General features: G+C 43.0%; 1 protein-coding gene across 2 annotated transcripts; it reads left to right on the top strand.

Annotated features, from left to right (window-relative positions):
• Nucleotides 1-36: 36 nt before the first annotated feature.
• FASTKD2 (FAST kinase domains 2) lies at nucleotides 37-15,910 on the top strand. 2 transcript variants are annotated; one of them, XM_037166023.2, is made up of 12 exons: nucleotides 40-242; nucleotides 935-1,757; nucleotides 3,753-3,856; nucleotides 4,531-4,639; nucleotides 4,926-5,049; nucleotides 5,350-5,489; nucleotides 6,604-6,776; nucleotides 11,240-11,403; nucleotides 12,259-12,471; nucleotides 12,874-12,958; nucleotides 14,583-14,697; nucleotides 15,700-15,910. In XM_037166023.2, exons 2-12 carry the CDS (start codon nucleotides 1,038-1,040, stop codon nucleotides 15,817-15,819), a joined length of 2,067 nt encoding a protein of 688 aa, XP_037021918.2. In that variant the 5' UTR covers nucleotides 40-242; nucleotides 935-1,037; the 3' UTR covers nucleotides 15,820-15,910. The 2 variants fall into 2 exon arrangements, with proteins under 2 accessions (XP_053512506.1, XP_037021918.2); XM_053656531.1 differs by lacking the exons at nucleotides 14,583-14,697; nucleotides 15,700-15,910 and adding an exon at nucleotides 13,855-14,576 and having other exon boundaries at nucleotides 37-242.
• The last annotated feature ends 1,025 nt before the right edge of the window (nucleotides 15,911-16,935 follow it).

Genomic DNA, 16,935 nt, shown 5'->3' with positions numbered 1-16,935 from the left:
GGGGTACACGATCATACGTTGCCTTTAAAAGTTCTGCGTGCTCCCCCCCGGTCCTAACCCCGCATATAGGAAAACTAGTATTATCCTTCGGTAGGCTTTCGTATCACTAAGTGAATCCGCAGATCACTGGGAATGAGCACTTTTGGACCTACGAAGGATCCTTCACATCTCGCGATACGAGCAGCTCGCGGAGACGCGGTCTCAGCTGTGCTGAATATAACCTAGGGGTCCAGATCTCTCAGGTGAGTGGGGGACGTTCATAGGCGGAGCCCTTGGCCGAGGTCCACTTAAGACTTAATTGCTTTTTGGAGGCAGTCTCAGGAATGAACCAGACATTAATTTTAGGGAGGCGGGTTAGTAGTGGATGGCCTGGTTACGAAAGGACGGACTCCTGGCACTTTCTGAAACTTGGTGAGACTGGTTGGTGTGTCAGCCAGTCTGACCAAGGCAGGCCACAAGCAAACATCAGTTTGGTTTGCTGCTTCCTCCCGAGTCGGTCTACTTTGTTCATATTCTTCTTAACTGCCCGGCTTCGGTCGTGCTAAATCTTCTCATGTTAGAAAGTATCCATCACCGTTAAACCCTTAACTTTCTTTGAAGACATGTCCAAGGCAGTGGTAACATAAAATCCGTCCGTGCAGAGGAAGCTTTGTGGGGATACTTTGCAACCAGAAATCCACTTCTTATTTAAAAAAAGAAAGAAAGAAAAGCTAAGCTCGTATATACGACGACTACTTCTCAAGTAACCCGGTCCCTTAGAGAATGTACTCATTGTGGTAGAAATGGAGGAAGCCCATAGTAGAAGAGTTTTACCATTTTCGTGTAAGTCCTTCATGTCTCCATAGGTCCCATTTAGTCTGTTGAATGCATCTCATTTATTTAGGTAAAAGTTTTGCTTCACTTTTCATTCCTTTCATAATCTCTTCTCCTACAGGGAAAAAAAACAACAACGGCATGTGTTATTCACTGATGGGAGCGATGTTTGTGTCATATTGCCAACTTTAAAGCCATTGGGACGGGTTTCAGTGGATAGCAAAATGAATAACCGAGCAGGTTCCTTTATATGGAACCTCAGGCAATTCAGTGCTTTAGCTCCAACAAGCAGAGTTGTGAGGCTGTATCCTTTGGAATTTTGCAGATCAAAAATTGTTTATTCAAACGGGAGCCCAAGACACCTCTTAAATCACTTTGATGATCAAGTGCAATCATCTGTTAGAAATCTCTTTCAGAATGCCTTGTTCTTTAAGTCAGGAGATGACTCTCAAACAAAGAGTTTAGGTGCTATAACAGCCCTTAGAGTTAGTGGGCTGCTTTGTCCTAGAAGACTATCCTTTGACTCAAAACACTCTCCTGTCTGTGACGATGGACTGAAGAAAATAAACTTTCATCATGAGGCCTCCGTTGAAGTTGTTCGCACCAAGGAAACAAAACCCACCCCTGTCAGCTGGAGAAAACTGTCTCAGGAGTGTAATTCCCTGAGTGATGTGTTAGATACGTTTTCAGAAACACCAACATTTCCTAGTAGTAACTATTTCTCAGCAATGTGGACAATTGCCAAAAGGATGTCCGAAGACCAGAAACGCTTTGAGAAACAACTGATGTTTAACCACCCTGCATTTACCCAGCTGTGTGAACAAATGATGAGGGAAGCCAAGATCATCTACTATGACCATGTGCTGTTCAGTCTTCATGCCATAGTGAAGCTCGGTGTTCCCCAGAACACGCTGTTGGTGCAGACTTTGCTGAGGGTGGCCCAGGTAAATTCAAAAGGAGACTCAGTTTGCATATCTTGAAAGAAGGGAGGGAAATAGAAATGTAGTTTGGGCATATGTTGAAATAATGAGGGGCAGTAGAGACTATCGGGGGAATGGTGGTTTCCTTTATATTTGTTTGTATGTATATGATTTAGAGTCCTTCAGTGAGCTAGGTCTTTCCTTTTGCTATGGAAATTATGAAAGCTTGTCTCATTTTTCTTCTCCAGAGTTGAGTAATAGTAACAAGCTAAAATGAGAAGAGATATAAAATATATAAGGAATGTTGTTGGTTGATGTAAGGAGAAAAAGGAAGGGAACTAATATTTATTGATTTATTACACCTTTTACTTATATAATTGTATTGAACCCTTTCAACAGCTTTGCGAAGTTGATGTTACCTAAGTTTTGCAGGTGGGGAAATGAACTTGGTGGTGTTAAGCAAATTTGCTAACGTCATACAACTGGTGGATTCATTCATGCTGTAAACACTTATGGGGTGTCAACTATGTGTCAGTTACTGTACTTACCTCTAAGTGTAGGAAGATAGAGATTCTTGCCCTTACATTCTAGAGGGAATATGGATATTTTGTAGGCAATTACAAAAATAACCAACATTCATTTGAGTCACATATCAAGCATGTTGTAGGCATTGTACTGAGCACCAGAGATTATGATTGTGAACAAAGTTGGCCACATAGACCTTTCGGTGCAATGAAACAAAAATATGGAATCTTGTAAGAGTGTATAATGGGCTTCCAGTCTAGTCAGGGGAAGACCTTCAGGATGGCAGGGAGAGGGGGAGGAGGGTACAGGACTAGTGTTTGAGGCAGAGATGTGTTTGAAAACAGAATTGCCTCATGTAATCCTCAGTATAGCCTTTTAAAATAGGTGCTGTTACTCTCATTTTACCAATGAGTAAGGAAACAGAGGCTTATAGAGGTTAAAAAACTTGCCCAAGGTCATATATTTGTTAATGTCACTTTTTGTAGTACTTGATAAATGTATCCTGAATGAGTGAACAGACACCTAGTTCATTGTGGAACTAGGATTCAAGTCCAGTAGGGGATGATGTCTAAGCTGAATCCCAGTTTGTGAGAGGTTGAGAGTGAATGGGATGGTTTCTCAAGCAGAGAAGATTGCATGTTCATCCCAGAGCAAAAGTTTGGCAAGTTTGGGGAGCAGAAAGTAGCCAGTGTGGCCAAAACACAGAATGTTGGGGTTGTGTGTTGGAGGGGATGGGGAGGAAATTGTGAATGTGGTGGTCATGGAGAAAGGGGTGTGGGGAGGTGACAAGACATGAGGCTGAAAAGAGGGGGAATTCTTTGATTCCCCCTTGCATGTCTAGCTAAGGCGTTTGGATTTATCCTATAGGCAGTGAGGATCCATTGAAGTATTTTAAGCAAAGGGTTGGGGTGCTCAAATTTATGTTGTAGATCACTATGAGTGGAGAGTGGATCGGAAGGAGGGTAAAATTGGTGGGGAGCCACTTTTTGCTTTGAGCACGGGAGTCAGTGTCCTGTTTGATGTCACCGAAACTACACCAGGTATGATGAGCGAGGGATCACTTATGAAAGTGATCCTTTGCCTTTTGAGAGTGAACATCTCAGACTTCTAAACTCAATGATAATAACTAAATAGTTTATTTTTAAGCACTTGTTGTCTTCATGATTATCTGGAGTCCTAAGAAGAGCTAAAAGTAATGTTTGATGAAAGTTATTTCAGAAGCAGAGGAATATAATCAATATCAAATGAATATTCAGTGATAATGGTGAATGTTAAGAGTTTTGATGTGTAGAAGAGTATGTATAAATTATTTGGAAAATTCACTCTGACATTTTATTTCCCAAAGATGCTGTTTATTTAGGACTGACTCTGTATGAATTGTTTGTTTCATATTTGACCCCTTAATGGAAAGCGTTGGTTCAGTGGTTTTGCGTGGGAACAGTAATCTACTGTGGGTTCATCATCTGTAGTGTTTTTGTAATTGTGTTTCCATAGGAACGTATCAATGAGTGTGATGAGAAATGTCTTTCAGTTTTGTCAACTATTTTAGAGGCAATGGAGCCGTGCAAGAATGTGGATGTTCTCCGAGCAGGATTGAGGTGAGGACTTTCTCATGCTTCCTTCATGTGGCAACCTCTGTTTCTCTAAGTTTTCAAATGAAACCCAGCTGAAAGTGAACTGCTTTTTTTTTTTTAATTTGGGGGAAACTTTGATGGTAGTTATAGTCTTTAAAACCTTATTAAAATTCTGACTCTGGATCAGGTAAAAGTGGGAATAGTGCTGCTTTTAAGGTCCACCATAAGGAACAAAGGTATGGGTAACACTGATACCTAAGTTTAAGATATGGTCCTGGTATGAGCTGGGAGCGAGTTGACACGCATTCGATTCTTAATGGTTATGTGGGCACTGTGTGGGGGTCCGTGACACTGGCCTGGCTCAGAAAGGAGCTTGAGTTTTGTAATTTATAAAATTGACAAAACTGATGTAATGTCATAGGCCAGTGAAAATAATACTTAATTCCTTTTTTCACTGAGTGTGCATTGGGATATCTTACTATAATCTGATGTGATTTGTTCATTCATAACAGTAGCAGAAGGGAAAATAGTGCTAATGGATCTTTCACTAACTACTTACTATCTTGAGCAGGTAGATCATGTCTATGGGCTTCATATTTCATGCCTAGAAGTAGGAGCTGGGCCAAACGACTTTTGGGATTATTTCTCTTCTGGTTTTAAGATTCTAGGTCTGCGATAGTTACTGTGTTTGATTACAGGATACTAGTTGATCAACAAATTTGGAAAATAGAACGTGTCTTCACGTTACAAACTGTGATGAAAAGTATTGGAAAAGATGCACCATTTTCTCTTAAAAGGAAACTGGAGGTAAAGACCTGAATTTTCTCTAGTGGATGAGATTTGCAAAAAATATTTCTTGTGATCTGCCTTTACTTCCTACTGTCAGTTTTTAGGAGGACATTGTTACGCTTTTGTATAACTTTGTTAAAGTGAAATAATAGAAGTAGATTTATATTTATCTGGGTATATAAATATATATTTAATCTGAATACCTATTTGAGTCATTTTGCTTGAACTTTTATCTTTTTTATTTAAATATAAATGTTTAAGTTATTTTACCACAAATGATAAATTTAATCTTGTTTTTCTTCAGATGAAAGCTGTGAGGGAATTAGACAACTTTTCTGTGTTGAATAGCCAGCACATGTTCGAGGCGCTGGCCTCGATGGATCACCGTTCTGTTGCCCTTCTGAATGAGTGCAGCAAGACGGTCATAGGTAAGGGGACTTCCTCTCGTGAGTTTTTGCATCTCACCTACTGCTCTGGACTAGATTTGTTTTTCTTGTTTTAGGAACTTTGCTATTACATATGAAAAATATCTGATGTATATAAATTTTCTGATGTATGTAAATATCTGACTCTATCTAAATTTTATTTTTGCCTGTAATTTTCTTCTTTTCTACACATTATTGTGCTATTTAAAAAAATGAAACACAAGTATCGAGTATTGAGTATCTTGGATCTTCCGTTACAAACTGTCTGGTATTTTTGTTTGTTTATTTAACTCATTCGTAAAGGTAATATCCATGGGTGTCCTATTAAAATGTTGATCAACATAGTGCAGTCTTGCAGAGACCTCCGATACCATAATTTGGACCTTTTCAATGGGATAGCAGATTATGTGGCTGCAACTTTTGACATCTGCAAGTTGAAACATGTAAGTATGTTAATAGGTTAGAATAAGCCTCAGAAACGAATTCAAAAAGCGTATTTATTTATTTAGCATTAGATGCCAGAATGTTCCAATGCCAAGTTGACTTTTGAAAAATTAGCTCCTTATCATTTTGGGGCGTTACTCGTTAATGTGCCAATCAACCTTTTGACTATTTCTGTCTGAAATAAAAATTATATTGTTCAGTGTTTGCTCTTCTATTTGTTATTTAAAAGGTTGTATTGTACTTTGCATAATTAGAATTAGTTCTGTCTTTCTCCTTATTTTGTTGCTAGATGTAGAATAATAAATCTGGGTGATGTGACAGACTTCGCTTTTTGAAGCATAAAAGGCCATTACTCCACGATCATGTCCGTTTTCTATTTATGGGGTGTTTGCTTATTTCCTCTAGAGGAAGGGCCTTTAAATTCAGGTGCCGTGTTAGTAATATGAACATGAATGAAGCAGTGGTAAAAACTTCCTCTTGCGGTGAAGCCATGGTAACCGTTAGGTCAGTAGGTTTAGTTTACTTTGGAGGGTAAGAAACGTACTGAGTTTGCCATAGACAATGATTTTGGAAAGAGTAGTACTAATCATGAGAAGGACCAAGAGGGAAATGAGAAGTAAACTGAAAATTTCAATTTAATCATATTATTTGATCTCTGTTCTCATTTACAGAAATTCATATTGAATATAGAAAGTTTGCAGTTACCACTTAGATGCTAGACTCCAGGAAGTGTCTAGGTTTGGAAGGAGGAGCAGTTCACTACTGAGTTGGTCACTTTAACAAACTTCAGAGAAGGTACATGTAGAGTAGTCTTCGGGTGTATTAAATGAAAAGCCTGTAGGATAGGTTCTATTTTTAATGAAATGGAAACACAGAAGCCACTGTATCCTCTGGCTTTCTGCTTATAAAAAGAGGTTGCTTATTAACTTAATACCTGACTCAAAAATGACTGAAACAGATTTTGTGAGAAAAAAAAAAAAGATAATTGTTCCTTTTTTAGGGAATATTCTCTTAGGCCAATTCTATTGCTGTTTAAATTTTTTGAGATCTAAATAAATTCCTACTAGCATACTGTAATTATTACAAAGTTCTTCCTCAATTCATTTTTTTAAGGTTCTCTTTCTCCTCATTTTATTTGAAAACCTTGCCTTTCGGCATGCTGGTTTGATGGACTTATTTATGAAGAAAGTAGTGGATAAACCCGGCTTTCTGAACGTGAAGAGCCTTGTCTCTATTCTTCATGTGTATTCTTCTCTGAATCACCTCCACAGGTCCCAGACCCAAGAGTACGTACTGCTCTTTTTTCACTTCTTTATTGCCCCATAACGTGTTTGTAGAAAAGATTACAAATCATCACAAGGTCAGTGAGTTATTACAGGTAAATACATCCATGGCCATTGCCCATGTCATGGATGAAAACAGTATTTTTATTTATGAAGTTACACAGAGTGTTATTTTTCTTCTCTCTCTTGCTTATTCCTTTGTTCTTTCTGATACATTTATGATATAATGAATGGGAGTCATCATTTCAAACTTTCCCAGCTTATTCCCTCAGCTCCTGAGTTCACAGTTCAGTTTTGAACCTAACGATTCATTTGGTGCCAAACTGTTGCTTTCTGTTTTCATGTTTACCCCTAGCCATGCATTTCTGCTATTAAATGCAGCAGTTCCCCAAACATACTGCCCAGTACCTCGTCCCTCCCTCTCTAGGTCAGTTAGGGTTTGTTAGAAACGAGAAATGCGTGTGCAGTGTCATTTGTTAGAAGAGTGGAGGCATCTTGCTTAGCTCTGCCATTCCTGAGCTACTTCATTTTTGGCAAGTTACTTATCTCTGTCTCGGTTTCTTCATCTGTTTGATGGGGATAAGAAATAAAGACTTCTTTCTAAATCACGTTGGGTTGTTGTGAGGATTAAGTGAGTTAACCTGCGTCAGGTTCTTCAAACAATTCCTGGCATGCGGTAATTGTTAGATGTTAAAAAAAAGAAAAGTACAGGCCGCAGAGGCCAGATGGGCCCAACAGTGGCAGTTCTGAGAGCCTCCGTGGCAGGAGCCCCACCGCCGCCTTCTCTTTGCCCTCATGTGACTTGACTTCAACTATTTTCTGTCCCCATGGCTTTCCCTCAAGATTCAGGTTTCTCAAAGAGGAAATCTGACTGAGTTTGGGTCACATGCCTGTCCCTTTGCAGCAGGCCATCTCTCTCCATGGGAGAGAAACACTCCGTTCATACTGCGTTTCTTGTGCCCCCCAACTGTCTCGTCAGAGCCCCTGGGCTTGTCATATCCAAGTCCCCAGCGAAGCCTTGACTTCGGCTGTAATCCTTCGTCAGCAAGTCTGCCTCTGCTCCTCGGTTGGAAAACTCTATTGCGGCAGACCCAGGTTCTGTTACTTCTGGACTTAGCATGGAATCTGGCACAGGATAGGCATGTACAGTAATAAAGATGGACCAGAGTCCCCAAAGTTGACCTGCCTCTGCTCCCTAGCTTGGTTCTTATGGGGCTGCCTTCCATGTTCTTCCAATACTTTCTTGACTAATACTGTCAACCTGAGCAGCAATTTACCCTTTATTCTTTATTTTTTAATATATTTTATTAATTATGCTATTACAGTTGTCCCATTCCTTCCCTCCTTTCCCCTCCACCCTGTACACCCCCTCCCACCCATATTCCCCCTCTGTAGTTCATGTCCATGTGTCGCAAGTTCTTTAGCTTCTACATTTCCCACACTACTCTTGGCCTCCCCCTGTCTATTTTCTACCTACCATCTATGCTACTTATTCTCTGTACCTTTCCCCCCTCTCTCCTCTCACTCCCCTGTTGCTAACCCTCCATGTGATCTCCATTTCTGTGGTTCTGTTCCTGTTCTAGTTTTTTGCTTTGTTTTTGTTTTAGGTGTGGTTGTTAATAACTGTGAGTTTGCTGTCTTTTTACTATTCATGTTTTTTATCTTCTTTTTCTTAGATAATTCCCTTTAACATTTCATACAATAAGGGGTTGGTGATGATAAACTCCTTGAATTCGACCTTATCTGAGAAGCACTTTATCTGCCCTTCCATTCTAAGTGAAAGCTTTGCTGGATAGAGCAATCTTGGATGCAGATCCTTGCCTTTCATGACTTTGAATACTTCTTTTCAGCCCCTTCTTGCCTGTAAGGTCTCTTTTGAGAAATCAGCTGACAGTCTGATAGGAACTCCTTTGTAGGTGACTGTCCCCTTATCTCTTGCTGCTTCTAGGATTCTCTCCTTCATTTTAATCTTGGCTAATGTAATGATGATGTGCCTTTGTGTGTTTCTCCTTGGGTCCAACTTCTTTGGGACTCTCTGAGCTTCCTGGATTTCCGGGAAGTCTATTTCCTTTTCCAGATTGGGAAAGTTCTCCTTTATTATTTGTTCAAATAAGTTTTCTACTTGTTTCTCTTCCTCTTCCCCTTTTGGTAGCCCTATACTTACCACTCAGGTCAAGACTGATCAGTCAGAATTTTCTGAATGCCCATGAACATGCAGTTGCTTGAATTTGGTATTCTGGAGACTGTTTGAAGAAAGGAAGTTTGTGTCCCCTCTCCGTCCTTGTCCAGTTAAGGAGGCAAGTGTTGCACATCTTGAGGAGGGCGGGAAGTGGCAGGTAGCCGATGCTTTGAGGAGGAGGGAGGAGGGACCTCAGGCTGGAATGGCAAAGGTTTTAAAAGCAGGGTGGTTCAGAGCATCAGGGAGTGAGTTGACTAGCCAAATGCATTAGCTAGGAAGTTGGTAGAAAATTTGGTGGAACACATTGTATGTCCACATGTTGTGCATGAATCATTTAGATATATGATGGATTTGGGGAAGGAAGGCATGTTAAATCCAGAGTATCTTCCAGGTTTCAAACCTAAGGGAGAAAGCCTTTAACATTTTAACTCTGTTATTTCAGTCCTTTGGTTTCTCTTGATCGGGGCTTATCTCCGGTGGTTCGTGTGCTCCTGGACCTGGCACCCTGTGGACTGCAGTGGTCTCTGGGTCCCACAGGTGTCTCATGGTCAGTGACCCTGCAAGTCAGCTCCTTTTTTTGGTCAGTTATTTACTATTTACCAACCACCATGCAAAGTGATTTTTTTTATCACTTTATTGAAGTATTATTAATGTGTAAAAAAATGTACTTATTTAATGTGTACAAGTTGGTGAGTTTCTAGATCATCATTTTTGACTCATTCTCCTCCTGTCCTCATCTAAGTTTATTTGTTCATTTAGTCAGACAGCGTGTGCCGAGCGCTCAGGTGCAAAGACGAATAAGACATACCTTCTTGCCCGAGGATCCTGTGTAATTGGTAGTGCAGACAGGTAGTTGGAGTTCTAGGGTTTTGTTCCAGACATAGGGACACGGAGGAGGGAAGTGCCCAGAAGCTAGCGTGGTAAAGTGCGGGGTCCAGGTGGATGCCCAGTAGTGCTGCCTGGAGGAGAAGGTACCTGAGCAGATCCTAGAAGATAAGCAGAAAAGAACTTCTCAGTAGAAGGACTCCATGTTCGAGTCAGGGAGGAAAGAGACAGCAGACCACGTGCAGAGAACAACACGTGGTTTGGTGTTGCTGAGGCATCGGGAGCAGAGTGAGAGGGGCTGGAAGAGGTGGTCACCACGGGGGCTCCAGACTTAGCCACCTGCAGCCTTTCTTGTTGCAAATTCAATCGTCCTGTTAGTAGGTGTTGCCCCTTTGGTATCTCCAGAGCAGTCACATTGTTAACCCCCGCCCCCAAGTCCTACTTAGCCTGCCTCTGCCCCAGCCCGCTCACCCATTGCTCCCACCCACAGACCTCCCAGTTGATCTCAGACACCATCATTTACTGCCTCATTGTTAGTAAGGGCTGCCTTCAGGGCCCACTGGGCCCTGCTGTCGAGTCACCTGTCTGCGCTTCAGCCTAGCTGTTTAATCCCCACAGGACAAAAGTGTGCGCTCTCAGCTCTCAGGTTCTTTGCTTACTTTCACATGATTTCCCTTTCCTGGTCTTTGCCACTTACTGAAATCCTCCTTACCCCAAAGCTAGCTGTTTACTTCCTGTCCTTGCACGACCACAGCACTTTGCATGTGCTCAGGCTTGTCTTCCACGAGGACGTGCGGCTTATGCCTTGAGAGCCAGGCAGGCCTGGTTTCCAGGGGTATCGGTGCCGTTTATGAGCAGTGGAGCAGTGTCACCCCGGACGAGTGACCTTCCCTAATTTTGCTCCTTCCTCTCTTTGTACGTAATGGCTTTGTTGCACTAGGTGATAGGATTAGACAGGGTGTTTTGAAGATCGGAATATTGACAGCTGGAAGATATGAACTGGTTATAAAACCACAGTGGTGGTCCAGGCCTTGTGGGTGCGCTCATGATAAAAGTCTAGCCCGATGGTTGGAGGCTCTGGAGCCTGACAGCCTGGGTCGCAGTGCTGTCCTTGCTACTTCCTGGCTGTGTTTTCTCAGAGAAGTTACTCAACCTCTCTGAGCCTGCATTCTCATCTTTATTATGAGGGTAATAATACATACCCTGTAGAGTTTTAATAGGAATTGAATGGGTAAAACATTTACCCTGTGCAAGACAATGATAGCTAACTTTTATTGAGACACATATATTATGATACAGCCACCTGACCTAAAAAATGTGTGAATAGTTATTTCAAGCCTGGTTTTGAATCTTTTTTTTTTTTTGGACTCAAAGCCATTGGTGCTGTGGCACCTCACCAGCTCTACCATGACCATGTCTCCCCTTTTCACTTGAAAGCTGACTTCTCTTTGTTGCCCTGAAGGTTCCTCAACGTCACAGCCAGCGCTCTGACTGGCTGTCTCCACCACATCTCCTCGGAAAACCTGTTGAGTGCTGTGTGTTCATTTTGCTTGATGAACCATTTTCCCTTGGCTCCTATTCATCAGCTTCTCCAACAGGACCTTGTCGACGAGCTGCTGATGTCAGGTGGGGTGTGAGTGCCCGACGGTGCCTGAAATGAGCAGTCCCCTGGCTCCTGTGTGACTCTGAATGGGGCTGAGTTGGCGCAGTGTTAGAATGTGCAGAACAGAGTCTGCTGGGGGAAGCAGCAGTGGCGGCGAAGTCCGAGGTCGTGCAGAAGCAGCAGCAAGAAACACATCATCATCGTTCCTTTCCTTTACACCTTATGCCTTGAGCTGAGGTGTTTGTACTTCCTCACCCTCGGGTGCCACCTCTGAAGCCAAATTAAGGCAACTCTCTCAATTATAAATATGTTGTTTTTTACGGCCTGTACTAAAGGCACAGTCTGTTAGATCAGTTAACCAGCCAGTTACTTAAGTAGTGAATTATTTACTGTAGGAACCAAATTGTTGATTTTGAACAAGGAAAAGCATTAACAGGCTGTAAGTACAAAATTCAGTGTGTCTGAGAATACACTAGTTTAAGTTCTTTCAAAGACAGTGTTTGAAATTACGAAGTTGAATTTAGAAGAAGGAGCACCACATTTAGATTTTTCAGATTATCCAGTTGGGGGGTGCACACTGTGGAACACAGGAGACCTGGATTCTGGTGGGGACTTCGCCTTTAGTTGACCGTGAGCTGTCTTAACCTTCTGGGCATTTCTTCATCTCCTCAGGGAAGGGTTTAGACTGAGTCACCTGGAAAGATATGTTAGACCTTAAACCACGATCAAACACAGAGCGTTGATCTGGACACTGCAGGAGCTAGGGGATGCAGAGTGGTCCCTCCTGGTACTCAGGGCACGGGAACGCAGGTGCACTTGTACCATTTCCTAATCGTGGCATCACTGCTTTTTCTTAAGTACACGTTTCTCTCTTGTAGATAACAAGGAGAGGAACATTCACAAGCTTCACATTTTGGCCGCCTGTCTAAAGCTTGATGACGTTCCTTACCAGAAGGCCGCAGACTTAGCACTGCCATCGTCGCCGTCCACACCGTTGCACCCAAATGCAAAGGTTGCCGAGGTGCTGAGTAGCCTCCTGGGAAGGGGGTACTTCTCAGAAAATGTACAGTTGCCGCATAACTATTACATCGGTATGGGACTTGATACGATTTCCAGCCGTTTTATTTTGTTTGTTTTCTTCTCTTTCTGACAAAGATGAGGCGTTGTCCGTGGCATTTCAGTGTGGTGCAGGTGGGCTCTGGAGGTGGACTGCTGGGCTTGGGTTCTCACACTGCCCGTGCTGTGGCTTCAGCCACTTCCAGCCTCCCTTTCCTGGAGTGTAAAATGGCACTAACAGCAGTACCCACCCCCCGGGGTTCCTGTGACCAGTCAGTGGGATTGCACATGTAGAATCCAGGCCGGGGTCTGGCACTTGGTCAGCTCACTCTGCTTTAGCTGCTGCCGTCATCGTTATTGGTAGTAGGAGGGTTTTTTGAAATAGAAAATCACTTTGAGTAATGTTTGAAAAATTAATATCAGTTGTTTTCTTTCAGATTTTGAGATCATAATGGATTCCAACAGGAGTCAAGTGCTTCCACTTTCTGATGTGAATGTGGTAACTTCTACAGATATTCAAAGGTCGCGTACATCTGTTCATTTGCTGAGCTTTCCTATTTTAAATCTTAATTCTCAAAGACTTCCTGTTAAATAGCCGTAACAATGCTAAGACTTTGTGTTTCTGTGGAGCTTGTAACACACCAAGAGACCTCTCACCACTGATCTGCTCCTTAGGTGTTAAGTGTGGGCACGGTGGCTGAAGACTGGTCTGGAGATGGGCCACTTAATGAAATAGGCAAATTTTATGAATTAAGTTTCAAAGCTAAACAGTTCAAAACAAGTGTTCACACAATTGAAACTATCAGTGCAAACTTTTGACAAGAATGCAATGGTGATTATAAAGAATTCAGGCATCTGCAAAAATCAGGTGCCCAGTAAATATTTTCTCTGCCACGAAGACTTTTGTGAAGATAGAGGAACTTGGGCCTTTTCATCAGGCTGTGTTGTATACGGGTCGAGCCGTGTCGAAGTCAGTCCTCTGTTGTCTCCTTGACCCACACACTGCAAATCGGGCGTCTCTGGGGCAATGGGAGAGTCCTGTGAAGCAGGTGCATGCGCTCGTGTTGGGCCTGGCCGGTGGTCAGCAGCCTTCGTGGAAAGGTTCCGCTGGGCCCTGTGGGACACGTGTGGGTCAACAAACGTGAGTCAGACGTGGGCCCCGACCCCAGCGCACTCATGTCCCGTATGGCTTTGTAGGACATGCTCCTGCACACGGCAGAGAGAGGTACAGAGAAAATCTGGGAGGATTCCCACCCTCCTCTGCCCGCCCCCCTGCGCTCCCAGGCAGCTCTCGAGCGCTCCTTTCTGCCCCCGGCCGGGCGTCCCGACTCACTCACCCGCCCTCTTCCCGGGCGGGCGTGGTGCCGTCTCCCCTCCCACGAAGGCTTTGCCGCTGAAGGGTCATTTTTCTCTTTCAGGGCCTGCTCTGGTTTGGCAGAATAACGTAACATAGTAGCTTGCAGCCTGAGGTACTGAGAAGTGAGGAATCTGAGCATCCCTTTAAAAATATAATTTTTTTCCTCTTATCTGTTATCTCAGATAACAGCCAGAGTGTAACAGAGGCAGTGGGGATGCAAATGTCTTTTCCCCAAAGGCCAAGAACAGTGACAACATCACATTACATATCCCACATTTCTGTTACACGTGCAGATTGTATCTCTCTCAGGCTTGTCTTTTAGTGTTTTCATTTGTGTATTCGGTCTGCCTGTTCCGTCTTTACGTGCTGTCTCTCTGGGAGACAGTCTGTACAAGAAGAGCATTTACCATTTGGTATTATCTACACCAGTATTTCTACTAGTGGTGTAAATAATTATATTTACTCAGAGATTAGCAAAACCTTAAAATGGATGCTTTCATATTTGAAATTTTTCCTTATCAGGACCATAGACACCCTAAAAGATGATTGAGGGATAGGTGTGTGAAGCATTTTTACAAGCTTTTGATTCCTGAAGCAGTGCTCATGTACTGGTGGAGTGTCTCCAGAAGCCCAGTGACAAGGAAGGAAAGGACTAAGACAGTGGGGAACGGCGAGGGCGGCGGTCAGTGCAGAGCGAAACCCGGAAGTCTCCGAGGAACAGCAGTAGGCAGGACCGTGAATGGTGATCCCATTAGTAACTGTTGGCATGCTGTGTGTTTTTATTTTCAGGTTAGCTGTACTCTGTGTTCCTAGATCTACTTACTGTTTGGATTTAACCCACCCCAGAGGGTTCCTTGCTATGAAAATGCGCCATTTGAAAGCAATGGGCTTTCATGTGATCTTGGTAAGAAAAAAGTGCAAATGGCAGATCCTTCAGTGACACGTTGACGTGTGTTCTGCTAGGAGTTGAAGTTGAAGTTGATTACCAGGATCTCAGAGGAATTGTCGGTAGTGTCGAAATACGTGTTTCAGTTATCGTGTCCTGGTACATGATTGGGCTTCTACTTAAACGATTACTGTCGTTTCCTAAGGGGGTTATAAATGCTAGCCTTGGTCACTTTAGTACTTTTTGTTAAAGTTTTGTTTTTGCGGGCCAGTGTGAGGCTGCTCTAGGGTGTTCAGCCCCGGAAAAAGCTGGGCAGGCACAAGAGGATGGGTCTTCCTCGTCCCCGTGTGCTTCATTTTGATTCCGAGCACCGCGGCTTTTCTCTTCCTTTTTTTCCTTGATTTAATCTTTATTGTATTTTTTTACCATTACCATTTAGTCTCCTTACCTCCCCTCTCCCCCGAGCAGCCCCCACACTGCTGTCTGTGTCCGTGAGTCCTCCCTGTTCGCTTTTCTTGTACAGCCCCTCCAGATGCACGGAGCCAGAACTTCTCGAGGAAATTTATGTTCATGTTAATGTTGGGATCTGTCCACAGGCCACTCGGTCCTGTACACAGTGTGAAGCATAAACACTCTGATCCTCATCGTGGTACCTGAGTGTTCAGAAAGGGATCACCGTGCATTCTGGGGTTAAGACTGCCCCTTTCTCTTATTGGGCGGCCATTTAACACCTTTTTTTCATATTGACTGTTAATATATATTCTAGGGATAATTACCCCAAGAAAGGAATTTTTGTATTCTTTAGAGGACCTTTCAAGTTTTTATAATTTTCAGCATTAGAGCCTTCTTCTACCCTAGTACAGTCTAACGAAGCCTTTAAGATGTGTGTAATTATAACATTTGCTTTTAAAAAGCAGTCAGCTTGATGTTACTTTAATATGTTTGGATTTAGAAACTAGATTTTATTTTATGTGTCATCATTTTCTTGTGAACTGATTATTTCCCTCTTTCTTTGGCAAGGTCAACAACTGGGAGATGGAAAAACTAGAGATGAAGGACGCAGTAACATCTTTGAAGTCTGAAATCTATTCAACTGAAGCCCCTTCTACTGCTGATGTTAATTTTCAAAGCACATGTTAAAGTAACAAACAACGTTTTTATATTAGGAAACAGATGTAAGTTTGTAAAATAATTTTAATAAAGACTACAGTTCAACTGTAAATGGGGTTTACTTGACTGCTCACCATAACAAAAAGTGTTATTTCCCTATTAAAATTAATTTTAAGAGTGGAAGAAATGTTATCACTGGCAGATGTTATCATCTGGGCTGTTCGAGGACACTGACCACGTTTCAAGCAGTGGCCACATAGCAGTTGACCAGGTTCTCAGATTGCAGACTGTAAGAATCAGTGAGGTAGCAGGTTAGAAGTGGGTGAGGATCGGGCATCTGCATTTGTCAGGTTCCAGGCGGAGGTGGTTTGTGGGCCACACTAGGAGAAACACAGGTGAGGTAACAAGATGGCAAAGAGTCCGAGTTTATTGAAACTCATAGGCTGTGGGCTGCTAGCCCCAGAACTCCTGCCGTTATTGAGGTCATTCCTTTCTCTTTCTTCCTCTTTCCCCTTCCTGCTACTTCGTAAAGTCTTTTAAACCACGGGTCCCCAACCTTTTTGGCACCAGGGACTGGTTTCCACGGCGTGGGGTATGGGGGGATGTGGTTCAGGAGGCGAAACTTGGGTGGGGTTGAGGGCATCAAGAGGCATTTCCTAACAGACCATGGACCTGTACAGGTTGTGGCCCAGGGGCAGGGGCCCCCTATTCTAAATGATCTATGTGGCCCTGGCTGGTGTGGCTCAGTGGACTGAGTGCCAGCCTGCAAACTGAATGGTTCCCGGTTCGATTCCCAGTCAGACACCTGCCTGGGTTGCAGGCCAGGTCCCCAATAGGGGGCATGTGAGAGGCAACCACACACATTTCTCCCGCCTTTCCTCTCTCTCTAAAAATAAATACAAATCTTTAAAATATATATATAGCTGGACTGTGTTGTGTGTCAGATTTGAGGACTCATTTTCAGTTATGTTTGTTCACTCACTCGGGGAAATACATGTCCGAGTTTGCTGTACAACTGTCTGACTTGTGTCTGGCTCACTGGGGATGCAGCGAGTTTCACCTGTGAAACCCGGGCACCATGAAGTCAGTATTATTTTATCCCCGTGCAAAAGATGGGGTATTTACACTCCCCCAGAGTTCATATGT

Source organism: Artibeus jamaicensis, unplaced genomic scaffold (genome assembly GCF_021234435.1).
Source record: "Artibeus jamaicensis isolate MK-2021 breed Jamaican fruit bat unplaced genomic scaffold, CSHL_Jam_final contig_1015, whole genome shotgun sequence".
In the NCBI taxonomy this organism is placed as follows: Eukaryota; Metazoa; Chordata; class Mammalia; order Chiroptera; family Phyllostomidae; genus Artibeus; species Artibeus jamaicensis.
This window is presented reverse-complemented; position numbering and strand designations above follow the sequence as displayed.

Bases quoted from the DNA above. Each gene is read 5' to 3' on its own strand.
- FASTKD2 (XM_037166023.2), top strand. From the start codon at position 1,038: ATGAATAACCGAGCAGGTTCCTTTATATGGAACCTCAGGCAATTCAGT. The intron at 1,758-3,752 runs GTAAATTCAAAA...GTGTTTCCATAG, and splicing joins CTTTGCTGAGGGTGGCCCAG to GAACGTATCAATGAGTGTGA. The intron at 3,857-4,530 runs GTGAGGACTTTC...GTTTGATTACAG, and splicing joins GTTCTCCGAGCAGGATTGAG to GATACTAGTTGATCAACAAA.